The sequence below is a fragment of the Xenopus tropicalis genome, chromosome 8 (genome assembly GCF_000004195.4).
Source record: "Xenopus tropicalis strain Nigerian chromosome 8, UCB_Xtro_10.0, whole genome shotgun sequence".
NCBI lineage: Eukaryota > Metazoa > Chordata > Amphibia > Anura > Pipidae > Xenopus > Xenopus tropicalis.
Genome location: NC_030684.2, coordinates 37,512,856 through 37,530,555, shown reverse-complemented (window position 1 = coordinate 37,530,555; position 17,700 = coordinate 37,512,856). Strand labels below are relative to the sequence as shown.

The window sequence follows — 17,700 nt, the reverse complement described above, 5'->3', positions numbered from 1 at the left end:
CTGCTGACATTCCGGCAATTTAACAGTCTGTTATGGGGCCCCCTGACAGGTCTACCTGACTGAAATTTAGCAGAAAATCAGCCAGATGGTGATTGGGCAGGTTTAAAAACCCTCTTCCCGAAGGCCTCTATTCCGGCAATGTGATCCAATCATTTGGTGCAAAGGCCAAGTGATCGGATGAATCCTCAAGGGGTATGGCCACCTTAAGAGACCCATACAAATGAAGAGGGGGATTTATCAGTGCGCATTCCCTGGACCCCTAATAATTTACTATCTATGTATGTGGATGTATTAACAAGAGCCAGGGTTTTTAGTTACAAAAACCCCATATGGTGGTCCTAATTATTCACCTCCGGCCATATTTTTCAAAAGCTGACACTTCACCAAAAGATAAGTCAGAAGTACTGTAAGCATTAAAGAAAGTTCTCAGAAAGGAAAAGGGAAACTCAGAATGGACAATTAGGGGCAGATTTAAAAAAAAAAAAAAAAAAATCTTTGTAGGTGGAGATTTCCCTGTAAATTTATCAATTTTCTTTCTTGCGTTTTCTTTCCTAAATATTTTGGGACCTGAAAGAAAATACACGCCAGGATCACCATCGTTTATTCATATAGTGCCAGTAAGCTACACATCATTTGTAAAATCTATCAGTGGATTTGGAGAACTTTTACACTTATATTAGTAACCACTTTCAGTGGAAAGCTACAGGTTTGCAAACCGAGAACAATTTTATTTCCGTGTCTGAGAAAGTTGAAGTTAAAACTAAGAAATGCACAAGACTGAAATGTTATTTAAGATGTGTCACTTGCGAGAAAAGGTAAAAAAAATAATAAATCAAGAAAAGATCAAGGTTGTTCAGGGCCCGATCAGTCTGCATATAACTGGTGTTACAGGGAGTCTGGCTCATCCTCTGCAGTCTGATAGGCCCACAGATATAAATGGGCCACTCAATAAATATAAGCGGGTTCTCGTTTGATGCAGGTTTGTATGGTGTGAGGCATAGTAGCATTTCTGGGTATCATGCATCACAAGGAACTTGATTTTTTTATTTTTGTTCCTGCCTTATTGGGAGAAACTTCCTGAGCCAGAATAATAAGTTGCAATGGTACTAGTGTAGGTGCCTCCATTTTCTCTGCTGAAAGTTGCTATAGAAAAACTCTATCCTCAGAAAATGTTTAATTTTTTTGTGCTCTAAAACAATGTGCAATGCCCTAATGTGATTCTGAAAAAATAGTTTTTTTCTTTTTGTTCTTGCAAAGGAAAGTACAAACCATTGGCTGGCGGGGATCTATAATCTAAAGCAAGTTTCTGATTTTGTGACCATAGAGCACAATAAGAATATTTGTCATGTATATTCATTGTGTTTTCTTAACTAATGTTAAAATAAAGTGGCTGTTTCTTTTACCCGTAGGTTGAACAAGCTGTTGCTCCAACCCAGCAGCGAATGAAAAGTGAGCAGCCATGCCTCTGGCGCACACGTGTGCTGACCTGCTGCATCATGTTGTCATGTAAATACAAATGTGCTAGTACAGTATTTTACAGCATATACAGTATTAATCTTTCACCCAAATTCTGTCCCCCTCAGATAAGGAACAAGCCCCCACTGGGAGGCCAAAATGTTAGGCAAGGTTAGAAATGTTGTTTCCTTGAGACAGTGCTTCTCATTGGAGAAAATAGTACTAACTTGTGAAAAAAAGTCTGTCTAAGTGCCCCATGTATTTTCCTTGCCTTTTTTCGAGTGTGTCAACTCTCTCAGGCCTCTAGGCATCATATTTGTACATTTACAGTAGAATAAAAATTTCACTAGGATTGTAAGCGCTACAGGGCAGGTATTTCCTTCCTTTTGTCTCTTCTGGCAGAGCAGGCAGAGGACCTTCATCAGCAGACTGAGGCTCCGGTAAAGGTCCCTTAGACCGATTTGGCAGCTAATCGGCCCGTGTATGGGCACTACCGACGGGCCTGCCTGATTAATATCTGGTCTGCAATCGCCCAGATCTTGATCGGGCAGGTTTAAAAATCTAGTCGGATTGGGGACCGCGTCGGCTCGTTGATGCGGACCCCGAACCGACTTTGCCTATACCTGTCGTTCTAATTGGATCATTTGGCCCCAGGGCCAAACGATCAAATTAGCCTGGATTCTCCCGATATCGCCCACCCGTAGGTGGGGGATATCGGGAGAAGATCTGCTCACTTGGCGACATCGCCAAACGAGCGGATCTTAAAGTGTACGGGGACCTTAAGGCTGAAGGGGATAGCAGTTGGGCTACTAGTTGCTCCATTGTTTCTTCAGTACTGATTTTCTGCATCTCACGTGTCCATTCATGCTTGCAGTTAAACATTACAGGATTTCGTTTTTAAAACCGATAATATAATATATTTAAAACAACAGCACTACCTGCTGGTCATTTTACTAGTTACAGTTGGCTAAAAATACATTTCCTGAGGAAGCATGTTTTGTGATGTTGCTCTGCTTAAAGGGGTTGTGCAACTTTAAATTAACTTTTAGTAGACAGTGCTATTCTGAGATGATTTGCAACTGCTTTTAATTTTTTTATTATTTGCTGTTTTTCGCTTTTTTTCAGCAGCTTTCCAGTTTTTCCAGCTATCTGGTCGCTAGGTTCCAGTTTAACCTAGCAACCAGTCATTAATTTGAAAGAGAGACAAGAATATGAATAGACAAGGGCCTAAAAAGAAAGATAAGTAATAAAAAGTCACAATGAAAATAAAATTATAGCCTCACAGAGCAATAGTTTTTTGGCTGCTGGGGTCGGTGACCCCCATTTGAAGGCTGGAAAGAGTTAGAAGAAGAAGGCAAATAATTTAAAATGTGTAAAAAATGAAGACCAGTTAAAATGTTGCTAAGAAAACGGTATTCAGTAATAACACACTAAAAGTTAACCTAAAGGTGAACTACCCCTTTAATGGAGAAGGAAAGTCAAAAGTCACCTTTGAATGATATAATTATATCTTTCAGTATAAAGTAGAAGTAAATCTAGAGTGCCTGGACTCGCTTGGTTATCACTGAGGATGTTTCACTACTCCAAGCAGCTTCATAAGTTCTTAGGTTCCATCCACCAAGAATCACAAGAGTCAGTTCCTTTGTATTAGAAGACTTACCAATTCTGTGGTGTCTATAAAACACAAGTGAAATAGATTTGTAGAAATATGTTATACCTAGAAAAAGCTTAATTTAACAACAATGAGCCCAGTTACAGATTCCTGAAAAATATCTGGTGCCTGTGTGGATGGGCCCCAAAAAGGGCTTATCTGCTAAAGTAGGGCAGTGTACCTCTGGAAAGGGCGCAACATATATGGGGCAATGTGGTGATAGACAACACTGAAATATAAAGTGGTACAGTGGTACAGGTTACTACTACAGATTTTGGCACAGTAGATACAGTAGGTACAACACTATTATCTCCTTTGTCGTCCATTACCTTTAGTCATTCACAAAGAACTTACAGTAAAACCTGTAAATTGAAAGTGCATCCAGGGGCCTGTATTTAAAGAAGTTGGCTCTCCAATTTAAAAATTTTTTTTTAGTTTTGTAAGATAAGTTTTAAATTCTAATATTTAGAATTTAGAACAACAGTGCAACCAGCTGGTCATTTTGACTGACTGGCTAAAGTCAGCTGGAAATTAAAGAGGAACTCTGGCTTCTGAACCAAAATATGTGAAGAAGCCACACATGACAAAGAATCCCCTAATATATCTATCTCTGTAATCTGTAAATTTTTATATATGAATAAATGCCATTTTTATATGCAGCCGCAAAACAGTTGTTCTCTTTTTGCATCATTTGAAATCCTGGCACGGGAGGAGGGACTAAAACATTGTCACAAATTGTAACAACTTCTCCACAGCTTATAGGCAGCGTGCCTTGGATCGTTGAATACTTGAAAATCGCACGAATGCTTCGAAAAGTGCTCTAAACAATTTTACATTTGTTTCAGGGGTTTACACCCTAGCAGGGATCGGGCCTGTCTTTAAGTGCTCTAATTCATCTCGTATTCATCCAGAGACATTTTGAAACTTGGTGGTGAAATTAGCATTTTTTACTACTGGACAAATGTATGCCTAAATAGTTCTGCCCATACAGTGATCATGTAGCATTGTATGAGAAATACTATATAGATGTTTGGGTTGACTAGAAAAATAATTATTGAGCATTCTTAAAGCTGGCCATACACTTTCAGATTTTAGTTGTCTTACGATAAACGTTGTATATCAATCGCACGTTTTAATGAGGGACCTAAAACCAACATCCAGATTAAAATTTTTACAGAAGTGTACACAGTTAGCATCAAAACATCAACACTTTATTATAATAATACAAAGGTATAAACATTTATTTTTCCTGAGTATAACAGTGTCAGTTTTGAAGAGGTTAACTCTGGTCATTTAAAGATATTCAGTCATCCAATGGTTAAAATGCATCAAACAAATGGGCTGTGGTATGTGACGCACAAAGGGCATGAGCAATTTTTTATTCATGCCTGCTGTATTTTGGTAACTCCCGCTTTTGAGGCATATCACTTGTAAAGCAACAGTCAATATGTACCATGTTTGTGTTCTTGAGTAAAAAAAAAACCAAAAAAAAAAACCACAATAATATTTTCTTAGAAGTCAGTTTCCTGTATAATGACCCTTTCTCTTTAAAGCTAGAAAATCGGTATGCATACATATTGTTTTATATATTGCTTAAGGGATTTATGTAAGGGCGGGACAGACACTAATACTCTATGGCTGTACTGCTGGTAGCAATTTCATGCTGCAATTGCACTACATAATGCTTGAGAATCTGACACACTGTTACAGGCACTGACTCAATGCTTGAAACAATGACGTTGTCCTACAAGCAGCAGTTGCCCCAAATGTAACTATTTCAAATAAAAAACATGCCCTCTGTCTAACACATGGGGTGCCGGAAATGACCCAGTGACCCACAACATGTAATGGCACTAGCAAACACTGCATATACTATAATGGCATTGTGGCATAGTATAAAAGTATGCTGTGATCTGGAACATAACACTTTGATTACAAACAACCCCAGCATAGCACAACAGCAGTTTTACTCCCAGCAATCTGCGGCAAAGATCAACACTCTTACTTTCAGCATACTTCATAAAGAAAAATGACAGTGACCACAAGCATAGCATAGCACTGAGATCCCAGACAGCACCCAAAATATAACAGCATTGTGACTTCCAGGATAAAATGATACTTTGCACTCTAGAATAGAAGTGCACTGTGATGCCCGGCAATCCCTTGCGCAGAACAGCACTATAACTCCCAGCATGCCGCAGTAAAAAATGGCAGTGCTACCTTTGTATAGGTGACTCCCAACATTAAATGGCCTTCCATTTTCCCACTTCATTGTTTTTAAGTAATGGCTTCAGCTACAGTTTATCTCATTAGAATTTTTTTTTTTTTTTTTTTTTAATACCTACCCCCCTCCCCACAACGTCCCAAACTAATGTAAAGAAAACAAAAGTCTGGGGGGATAGTAATAGTATTATAAGGAGGATTTTGATTATAAGGAGCATCTAACAAAGGGAAATTGATAATATTGCCCAAAATACATTTATAAGGCCACATTAAGTTCAATCCTTTGTATTCATCTCATCTTTAAAATAACCCCTAAAAGTCTGGGGGGAATGTAATAGTATTATAAGGAGGATTTAGCTTATAAGGAGCATCTAACAAAGGGAAATTGATAGTATTGCCCAAAATATACTTATAAGGCCACATTTAATTCAAACCTTTGTATTCATCTCAGCTTTAAAATTACCATCACTTTGTAGCATGGATTGTCACACCCTTTAAAGACTGATTTATCATTGCATGAACAAGTGCAGCTTGCAAATAATGCACACAGAAATGTGCAGGCTTAAATTCTTAAAGGAGAAGGAAAGGTAATAAAGAGTTAATCTCAAGCTAAAGAATGTTCCCATAATGCCTCTCTCCTGCACTGAGACCCAGACCAAGTGTACATGCTCAGTTAGTTAGACTATGAGTCAGCTTCCTGCTGATTGGCTCAGATCCACATTCCTAAGGGGGGGGTGAGTTCTTAGCATTCTTGAGGAAGGGGGGAGCAGGAGAGAGCAGAGAGCTGTGTGTCTCTGGCACATGAATTATAGACACAAGAAATCTTTTGACAGAGAAGTCAGTGCAGCGTTTCTGTGAGTGCTTATGGCTGTATTTACATAGACCTTTCTGATAAAGCTTACTTAGTTTTTACCTTTCTTTCTCCTTAAAGGTACTTGTGCCTAAATGCACTCTACACCAATGCACCATTTCAGCTGGCTTTAATGAATTGTGCACAACCATGCACAAGGTGCTAAGAGCACACTAACATCCTTTTTGACCCAACTAACATCCTTTTTGACCCAAGTGGATCACTTGAAATGACTTAATTTGCACTCACAATGACTACAAAAATATGGTGCAGCAGCTTGCCTGCATTTTACCAGTGCAATTTAACATCCATGTGGGCAAATGGGGCATTAGGATGTGACATAACTTTTATTAGTTAATGTTTGTGAATGGTGTAAATTGTTGCACCAAGGGCCCACCAGTTAGAGCCCTAAAATGTTTTCTTCTTCCTGAAATCCCCATTTTTGAGAGATGAATTGATGAAATGTAACAGACTCTATCCTATCTGTCTGTGCTGGAAAGAAAAGAAATCACAAGCAGAACCTGGGAAAGGAAGAAAAGAGTTAATGCTGTCTGCTCCAGAAAAGGCCCACTCTGGTCAGAACCCACTGGGAAAAATCTAGGTATCCAACACTGTATGTTTATTTCCTCACCATCATAAAACATGACTTTATGCTTACCCTTGTTTCATTCCATTTACATCATTAATTATTGTGAATGCTAATGTGACTGATCTTATTTAAAGGGAAACTCGATGCTGAGAACCCTGCTTCATAAAAATGCTGTGAAGCATGTGAATTTTTAAGAAGAAAAACAAATTGCTTCCATTTCTCTCATCAGTTCTGTCCACGCAAAACATCATGAATGGCAGTTGTCACTCCCCAGGTGATACAAGAGCGCAGGATGATGAGGGATGCACCACGGTATAGGAGGGAGACATTGCCCCCACATTGTAACCACACTGCCCTTGCCACCTCCCTTGTCTTTGGCAGCTCCTTCCCCACCCCTGCCTGCATGTTAGACACCAAAACACTCAGGGGATAAAGAATTAATGAGGTGAGAGCACCATTAACAGATCCAGATACCAAGGAGGGCACCCAGCCTGGGACACCATCTAAACTTAGTGCATCTCTCAGTGGCTCCTTGAAGGAGAAGTAGAGGGCACTGCCCAGGGCATTTCTTGCAAGAATGACAGAGAATCCTCTGTAAAGCCCAAATGTAAATCTATTTTGAGTGCTGTAGGACTGGAATTCCTGTAGAATAGAATTAGCAGAGGGGAATCGTGCGTTGTTGCGCCCGTCCTGCAAGATGTTCTGTATGCGTTCAAAAGGTACTAGTAGTACAGCCTCCAAAGCTCCAGACATGAGTCCTGAAAGGCAGCGATCCCAATGCCCCACCTTACCATTGCCAGACAGTGACTTTTGGAATGTTGCTTGGGTGCCAAACAGCAGGGTACCCTGTACAGTTTTTGCCACAAGTGGTGGTGCTAGACCACGGTACAGATGTGCAAATCCTTCTTTTAGCAACTGTTGGGAAGCTTCCCTGATGGTCAATGTGTGAAGCTGTTGGCGGAAAATAGTCTTGTAGATAGGGAAAGTGAGGACTGTAGACAGGAAAGTGGAGGTTGCCCCAACTGAATAACTGCTGCCATGCCAAGTGCTACTACGGGGATGATTTCCATCCTCCATTTCTAAAATGGCTACTTCTGAAGTAAGAATTAATGTGTGTTTTGCCTTAGTCCATTAATTGACTGGTAATTCCAGATCATCCATCAGCTCTGAGACTGCAAGGAAAACGAAAACATGGGATTAAAAACCTGCATCTTATTTTAATTTTGGTAGAAAAAATGATCTCTGCTTCAGAAAGGGCCCACTCAGACTAAAACCTACCAGGGAAAATACTGGTATCCCAGCAGGCAAGTCCAACTCTGTTATTTCCTCGCCATGATCAAACATGACTATATTTTTACACTTGTTTTAAACCATTTTCATTATTAATTATTGTGACCGCTAATGTGACTGATCTTAGTTAAAGGGAAACATATGATGCTGACAACACTGTGTCATAAAAGTGCTGTGAAGCACATAAGTTTTTAGCAAGACCTAAACTATTGCTATCATTGCTCTCTTTGGCTCCCCATTTTCTTTTCTACTGATTCACAATAACTGCTCTCACTTACCTGAGCTCAAGGATCGACCCGCAATATACAGTATATATATATATAAAGAAGCAGAGAGCCGCACACACAGGGACTGTGCAAAAAGATAAAGCATTTATTGAAAAAGAGCTGACGTTTCGAGCACTAACGGTGCTCTTGCTCAGGGACTGATGGTTTGTCCCTGAGGAAGAGCACCGTTAGTGCTCGAAACATCGGATCTTTTTCAATAAATCTTTTTGCAAAGTCACTGTGTGTGCGGCTTTCTGCTTCTTTATTATTGTTTTTGCCAGCACCCAGGGCTTTTGATCGTTTGGATGGTGTGCTTCTGTTTGTTCTTACCTTCTCACCACATAACACTGAGCATGTGCAGTGCCAGGAAAAGCTGGGATCCAAACTCTGGTGCATGTTTTTCTGGGACTGTGTACTTACCAACTGAATCACTGGAGGCTCTTATGGCTGGTCCTGATCGGTTCTACCTATGTATCTCTTGTATTCCTGCTGTCTGCTTTCTTTCCTCTGCCCACCTCATTAGCCCCATGTGCCACTCATTATTCTATTAAGTCCCTTTATAAACCTGTCCCTGGCCATTGCTCTTGGCTTGATCACTGAGCACTAGCCATCGTGTGATTCCTGTGTTCTTGTTTCTGAGACCCCCATCTGGTTCCTAGTTCCTGAGTCCTTGTCTGGTTCCTTTTTCTCTGCCTAGTTCCTGTACTCCTGTGCCCCTCCTAGCTCTGTTCTTGTGGATTTCTCGCTTGGTCTGATCTTCGACTCGCTTGCCAGCTGCCTGTCCTGACTACCGACCCAATTACTGGACTCCATTTCTGTCTGCTGATTTCTACTGTCACTGGCCTGTATATTTGTTTCTATTTTCACCTTGCGCAAGTTGCTGTTCTGTTATTTTATTTTCATTAAAACCTTGCATTCAAGCAATCATGGCTTCGCTGCTCGGTTCTGCTATTTACAGGTATACACTGGGCTACCCAGTATACAGACTCCCATCTACAGGTATACCCCAGGTTACCCAGTATATAGACTCCCATCTGATTGTAGTACCATACATGTAAAATTATCTCTCAGATTCATGGGCTCTCCCATGTGATCTAAAAATAACTACTATACAATTGGATTAGGTTTGTATTGGCTAGCTGGAGTCAAGTGTGTGTTGTGGTTTGAGCTGGCAGATTTGGCCAAATGTACCCATCCTAAGAACTGACAAGTTTGTGAGTTAAAGGCTGTATAGATGTTATATTTTTTTGGACTTGAAGGTTTGAGGACAAACATGGCCAAATAGAGGATATAACTACTGGATGTGCCTGCACCACAAATGCAGCTTCCTCTCTCTATAGCCAGACAAACACGCAATGTGAAATTGCAAAAGAAACATAAAACATTTGGTATCAACATTGTGCAATTTTCTGGGTCCCCATCTTTCCAGGAACCTTAAAGAATACCAAGTAGGAAGACCACATTGATGTGAATATTAAGTAAACACGGACACCTTTTTGAATTTTTTCTAATTATTTGCTATGATTTATTATCAGACCTGGTGCTGTTTTTAGTTAATTACCCCAGCTATCTTGAAATAATGTGCAGACTTCAACAGGTGAGCACTTCCTACTGGGTACGCAGTGGCAAACAGCATGCATTGGAAATATATATTGCTTTTAACCTTGTCTGCCTTCTGGCTGGGTCGGAAATAGTCCTTCCATTACCACTAATGTTCCTCACTAAATGCATTTTGCCAGCACCACTTTGTAATTCTGACCCCTGGGACTACTGGACACACCTCTGTTTTCAGTTGTTATGGAGCATATTTATGGATATTGTGAGATGTCCTATTTTTCTACATGTTATTAAACAGCTTTACTTTACTGTGTGCTTTTCCTTTGTTTTGGTGCTACATCACCGATTGTCAACCATCTCTATCTATGATTATCTTCTATATCTCAATAAAAATGAGTTTAACACCACAACAGTATAATAAGCACTCAAACTATAACAACACTTAAAAAAATATTTTATAGAAAGTTCTGTTTCCCTTTCCATCCATGCACAATCCAGGTAGACAGCCTGTATACTATATACTACAGTTATAATATATGAAATCAAGTTACAATAGCTTTATTCACTTATTTATAATGTGTATTCCTCTTCTTTTTTCCAGTAATACCCCATTTTCTTCCACATGGACTGAATTTGGCACAGTCATAAATCTCTTCAGGGATTAGAATTATATTATATTATGCTATCAAGTCACTCTGCATTATAATTCCCCAGTTGTTCTAGTTAATTTTCCAGTCTAATTTCCTACCAGAGGAGAAGACACATGTCTGCCCTTGCTAATCTTGGGACTAATTGGCCCTCTAGGGCCCTGCTTACCAAGGATCCTCCTGTCGCTAACTGAACAATATCAAATATTGATTCACAAATGCAAGAACTTTTATGTCTTGTAGTTGAGCCTTCTGTACTCCCCATAAAGATATTTAGGCAGCTAACCTTGATTGGCTTTTGGAGTATGCTGGGATTTATAGTCCCAGTTTCCTGGACTGAATGTATCATGCCAATGACTGGTGTTGGGTGCTGCTTGTTAGACTTATTTCTTCTGTCTGGTGTAACTGCATCCCCTGTGATTCCCCTTGTGCTATTGTGTTCTTAATGAGGCAAACAAAACTGCAATTTCACTTTCATTTTACAGCACTTTGAAGTAACAGGAAAGGGGGTAAAATGACTGCTCGAATGTTAATAACATTTATATTTTAATATAATACAGATCTTTATTTTTGATCTTTAACAGAAGCCTGCACAGGTAAATGTGTTACATATAAGCAGCTCAATTCCAGACTAGGGCATGTTAGCATGCTCCTGTTATTAGACCCATATAACATCATATTTCAGTGATGTTAAGGTTTGAATACATTTTATTTTGTCCCATTAGGGATTATCCCCTTTTACCTAGAATATTATTATTAACATTATTAACATATTAAAGCGCCAACATATTCCGCAGCGCTGTACAATAAGTGGGTTTCATACATTGGACATACAGAGTAACATATAAAGCAATCAGTAACCAATACAAGAGGTGAAGAGAGCCAGGCCCAAAAGAGCTTACAATCTAGAATACTATGCAAATAGCTGGTAGTGAGCCTTGACTCTCACCATGCCAGGGTGCTAACACCCTTGTTACACAGTCTATCTGCCAGCTTTCTATAGAACTGTAATAGCTTCAGGGAAAAAGAGATAAATTCTTAAAATAAAGCCCTTCTCATATAAATACAATAATCATTCAATGTAAATGCTTTCACCTCTGTATTGTCTTCTGCATCCTCCGTCCTCTTTGCTACCAGCTCCTCTTGAAATAGATTTTATTCTAACAAACCAGCCCCTATTCTCTCCCTATTATTGATTGGTGGAGCATGCTAGCATCACTCCCCCCCCCCTCCCCACGTAACAAATTGGCGGAGGTCTGTCATCCTTTTGTTGTACACTGCACAGTAAGAGAATTCAGCAATTTCCTATTTCACTGCTAAACCTTAAAAAAAACCTTTGCAAAGCACGTGCGCTAAAATAGAAAACATATTTACATATATTATGTTAGTATATTTTCTGGGTTATTATATAATGTATAAAACATATGTATTTATGCAATGCTGTTGAAAAAGTCAGTTTTTCATTTTAGAAAGCCTGTCTCCAGCTGCAAGTATAGTGCTCCTGTTCCTGTATTTACATATCTATGTGTTATGGGTTAAGGTCCCCATACACGCTGAGATCCGCTTGCTTGGCGAGATCGCCAAGTGAGCAGATCTGCACCCGATATCCCCAGCTACGGGTGGGCGATATCGGGAAGGGTGTAGAGATCGCCAAGCGAGCGGATCTGCACCCGATATCCCCACCTATGGGTGGGCGATATCGGGGCGATATCGGGGAGGGTGTAGAGATTGCCAAGCGAGCAGATCTGCACCCGATATCCCCACCTACGGGTGGGCGATATCGGGGAGGGTGTAGAGATTGCCAAGCGAGCAGATCTGCACCCGATATCCCCACCTACGGGTGGGCGATATCGGGGAAAGTGTAGTTAAAAAAAATCATAATTAGATCGTTTGGCCCTGGGGCCAAACAATCGAATTATATTGGCGGCATGGGGTGATGTTGCCCATAGCAACCAACCAGCAATTAGATTTGAAAGGTCACCTTCAAATTAGAAAGCAAAAGCAAAGATTGGATTGGTTGCTATGGGCAACATCACCGTTGATATTGGCTTATACGCTACAATAAATATTCCCATAAAAATTTTGATTTAAAGCTATCGCTGTCTAAAACTTGAATAGGCACAGCATTTTTACCAAACATACATAATTCACCACTGCAACTTACATAAAGCCTATACAGATAACAGATTTTGTTTCCTTTAACATAACACCCATGCCCCATACACCTTTGGGTCAAGAGAGACATTTGGGATTGCCTATGCATTACATAGCTGTGATCAAATTGCCTCTTGTAACATAGGTCCTAGGGCTAAGTAATACAGGCATTTGTAATCACACTCTTCACTGGGGCCAAATCTCACAGACCTATCTGTCTATCTATCTATCTATCTATCTAGCATCTATCTATCTATCTAGCATCTAGCATCTATCTATCTATCTATCTATCTATCTATCTATCTATCTATCTATCTTACAGCAGCCTGTATGGCATTTCCTATAATAAACAGATTTCTAGTCCTGGCTTCACAGTAAATTCTCTGACAATGACTGGTAGACAATGCTGAGATTCTCTGAGGCTAGTGTTGTCCAACTGTGACTGTGAATGCTCTCCCTATAGGAGACTCAGTAATGTTTTCGTATGGATATAGGATGACATTCAATTAATTAGGCTTAATCTTAGCAACAGAGCAGTATCCATCCACTTGCACCCCCTCTTACACATCTTCGTGCCAGTGGGCTCAGGGCAAAGACATCATTGTTGGGCCCCCTATGACTGTCCAATTACATTTGTGATGGGCTGTGAACTAGGACATAATAAGGTGGGCAATAGATGGCCTGTGTTTACCAAAGCAGAACTGAGGTCCAGGTCCCTAAACTAACAGTCATGGGAGTGTGTAAACCATTGTTACAAAATGGGAGAAAAAATAAAAACCGAACAATTCAGACTTTAGAGATTGTAAAACTGGTATGGTCTCCCAGTGGATTAAAACAAGGGGTCTGCTATTTTAGGGGGATGCTTTAGTAAAACATTATAGCAGATGAAATGTCTGATAATGGGCCCCCTATCCTTGTGGGCACTAAGCAGATGCCCCTTGAATCCTTCTCTCTAGGGAGGGTATATTAACTCCCCAGATGACAGTACATAAACCTGTTTTAAATTACCAATGCTTTTTCCTTATATAGGTCCAGCAGGAGAGGTTTCTCACAGAGTTTTCACAGTGTAAATGGAAGAGTAATAGCTAATAGTTTTCTCAAAACAACCATATTATCAGTGCCCCTTTATTTGTGACTTATGAAAATAGCCTACGGCAGACTTTGAACATAGTTATTAGTTTGAAGTAGTTGTTGCGACCAGCAATGGTTCGTGTGCCTGTCTGTGCTTCTGTGTGGGTGTATGAAGAGCTGCAAGTATCTTCATCTGTGCTATCTATGAGAGCACAGGAAGAACTTTCACAGCAGTCTGTCCCACTGTATTGCTCTGTGCTCTTACACAGCTTGTACAGCAATAATGCAACAAACAGAACACACACAAGAGCACAACTGCCCATTTAGAATTAGTCCTGAATGTGTCTTTTTGGATCAGGGGCGCCTATCAAGTGCGTGGGGGGGGGGGGTCATTGCCCCCACCTTGTAATGACAACTGGTGGGGGCAATGACAATGGAGCATGGACTAGAGGTAGGCAGGAAAGGTTCCTCCAATCACTCTCCCTAGGTGTGTGCCTCTTCAGCGTACACCTAGTTTCGGCCCTGCTTTGGATGATGCCTGACTAGTTGGTGTGATATCCCTAGGTGTAAAATATTTCCATTAGGCTACAGTAAACTGACATCTAGTGGGCAAATTGTTAAAAAGCAGTGCATTTGATTAACAAATCTCTCAAACATGGGGATACCAGTGTTTTTTTCAGAAAGAAGAACACATTTTAGGGCTCCAGGTGGTAGGCCATTGGTGCCCAGTGCGACAACTGGTTACATTACATTGCAGATGACTGAATGCTGCATGCATTTATGCCCTTTTACACCAGAAGACTATAGGGGTGATTTACTAGCACCCTGGAGAAGCGCTTAGGGGTGCAGGACGGCAGTCCTTAGTGCTCAAGTTGAGGAAACTTTTGTCCATAGTTTGGCCAGCCCTGTTTTTACTCCCTGTTATAGTGGAGTTAGAGAAAGGGTAGAGGTGGGATGCCTGTGTTCTCCCCCTCCCATGAATATAGTGCTGACATATGCAGGCAACTCTGTATTCATGGCAGCGGCTGCAGAAATCATCTTGCATGGAAGACAGGGTGTAAAGAGTAAAAACTTGGCATATTGTGTGTGTGTGAATTATTAGTAATATATAAGTGAACTACCATCACTCATTAAAGGTCCAGACATGCTCCTTGCACCAACTGATGTAGGGAATGCATACCCCATGCACACCCCAAGCCACAATCACCGCTATTCACACTTCTCGCACACCCAGTCTTTCCTCGTCATTTTTTCTAAATCTGCCCCATAAACACAGTAGGGGGGGGGGCTTGCTAGAAAGAGCTTACAGTATTAGAGGGGTATTTATATGTAATACTCTTACTATGATGAGCAGTCATGCCCACACCCAACTCACTTTCTCACAGAATTACACTTCTCTTCTATGCATTGTGTCTTATTCTAAGATGCTAGAATAGGAACATAGACATCTCTCATATGCCTTATATCCTGTTCAGCCATCACATTTTAATGTGATGGTTCTTTCCTGTATAATACAGTGTAACCCTATTGTACATGTGAACATGTATCCCTGCAACATGTGAGTGACAACCACTGGGATTCCAGGCAATCAGCTTCTAAGAGCATGCAATCTTAATAATAAATATGTCCATGAATCTGACAGTAGCATGGCTGCCTGCCAGGTCAAATACTTCACCCTCCTCCCACTGCACTGCAGCATGGTATCAGTACTGACCCCCTGCATGGTCACACCTCATATTCAGGCTGTAATCCCCCTGTGTTGTTCACACCTCAGGCTCAGGCTGTAATCACCCACAGTGTTTACCTGTTCACACCTCAGACAGACTGTAGGAGCAGTGCCAGCATTGTGTCACTGTATGTATTAGGGCTCTGGTACACGGGGAGATTAGTCGCCCGCGGCAAAACTCCCTGCTCGCGGGCGACTAATCTCCCCGAGTTGCCTTCCCCCTGCCATCCCACCGGCGAACATGTAAGTCGCCATACTCTGTGTGTCATACGGCAGGTAAGGGCTCTGGCACACGGGGGAGATTAGTCGCCCGCGATTAACTCCCTGTTCGCGGGCGACTAATCTCCCCGAGTTGCCTACCCCTGCCATCCCACCGGCGAACATGTAAGTCGCCGGCGGGATGGCAGACGCGGCGGCGCGATTTCGCGCAAATCGCCGAAAAAGACTTGCGAGTCTTTTTCGGCGACTTCCGGAAATCGCGCCGCCGCGTCTGCCATCCCGCCGGCGACTTACATGTTCGCCGGTGGGATGGCAGGGGTAGGCAACTCGGGGAGATTAGTCGCCCGCGAACAGGGAGTTAATCGCGGGCGACTAATCTCCCCCGTGTGCCAGAGCCCTTACCTGCCGTATGACACACAGGCAGGGTAGGGCAGGCAGAGTATGGCACATAGGAAGCATAGGGCAGGCAGAGTATGGCACAAACAGGCAACATAGGGCAGGCAGAGTACTGCCTGTGTGTGCCATACTCTTCCTGCCCTATGCTGTCTATGTGTGCCATACTCTGCCTGCCCTACACTACCTGTGCGTGTCATTCTCTGCCTGCCCTATGCTGCCTGTGTGTGCCATACTCTTCCTGCCCTATGCTGTCTATGTGTGCCATACTCTGCGTGCCCTATACTACCTGTGCGTGTCATTCTCTGCCTGCCCTATGCTGCCTGTGGGAGGTGAACCTGGCAGGGGTTTGTTCTGGGAGTTTGTTAGCAGTTGGATATAGCCATTAAATGGTCCCTAAGGTGTGTAATTATGTACTGGGGGTTGGTGTGCTATCCACAGGGGAGGTGGAGGCATATGGATTTAAGGTTGTGTCTTAATATGACATAATATAATTCTTTCACGTTTGAATGAAGTCTGATATCCCTGCAGTGAGCACCAACCATTTGGGTTTTTGCTGTGCTACCACTATTAATGTGGGCATGGTCTTAAAAGCTCTTGTAATAACATGGGTGTGGTTTGAAGTGGGTGTGGTTCAAAAGGGGGAGTGGTCAAAACCAGCTTTCATTAGCGGCCCTCCGCTATGTATGCTAGAGAAGTTCCGGCCCTCGGCACCACAGAAGTTGGACAACACTGGTCTAGATAATGGTATAACCACTGAGTTCCCATAGGGTGTAAACTGGGCCACCAGCAAGAAGCTTGTTGGGGCCATAGTTGGCATCCAGTGCGTCTAATAATAAACAGAGCAGACGGAACATGGGAGTAACTCATATGTTTGTAAAATTTGTATGCATTCAGACAACCCCTTGTTTTTTGTTAGAGGGTTAGTTTACCTTTAAAGAACCTTTTAGTTTAGACTGTGATAGAGAACAGTCTGGGACCTGTTATCCAGAATACTCAGGACCTGGGGCTTTAGGAATAAGAGGCCGTAATTTGGATCACCATACCTGATAAATAATTTTAAATAAAGCCAATAAGATTGTTTTGCCTCCAATAAGGATTCATTATATCTTATTTGGGATCAAGCACAAGCTGCTGTTTTATTATTACAGAAAAAGAGGGAATCGTTTTTAAAAATGTGAATTATTTGATTAAAATAAAGTCTATGGGAAATGGCCTTTCTAAAATTCAGAGCTTTTTGGATTATGGGTTTCCGTATATCAGATCCTATGACTGTATAAAATTACATAATAAAAGTAACATTAACAATGAGAATGTAACCTAACAGAATATTTTTTGGCTGCTTGGGTCAGTGCCTCCATTTTAAAATCTGGACATAAGTAGAAGGCAAATAACTTTATAACCTATAAATAATAAAAAATGAAGACCAAATGAAAAATAGCTCAGAAATAGGGCATTTCATAAAAGGCAAACTACCTATTTAACTAAAGGGGGTCATTTTTATATTTTGAGAATAACTGGCACTTTATTTTCCATTAAACTATCAACTTAACAAAAAGCAAATACAATTAAAACACAGTGCAATGCCAATGAAACACGCAAAATTCAA

At 41.2% G+C, this 17,700-nt stretch overlaps 1 protein-coding gene across 1 annotated transcript; it reads right to left on the bottom strand.

Moving 5' to 3' along the window:
* Positions 1-6,215: 6,215 nt before the first annotated feature.
* slc25a53 (solute carrier family 25 member 53) lies at positions 6,216-11,698 on the bottom strand. Its single transcript, XM_002940409.5, has 2 exons — positions 11,624-11,698; positions 6,216-7,940 (listed from the first exon to the last, which is right to left on the bottom strand). Exon 2 carries the CDS (start codon positions 7,843-7,845, stop codon positions 6,994-6,996), a length of 852 nt encoding a protein of 283 aa, XP_002940455.1. The 5' UTR covers positions 7,846-7,940; positions 11,624-11,698; the 3' UTR covers positions 6,216-6,993.
* Positions 11,699-17,700: the final 6,002 nt, after the last annotated feature.

Excerpts from the sequence above, each read along its gene's own strand:
- slc25a53 (XM_002940409.5), bottom strand. The coding sequence starts at position 7,845 with ATGGAGGATGGAAATCATCCCCGTAGTAGCACTTGGCATGGCAGCAGT.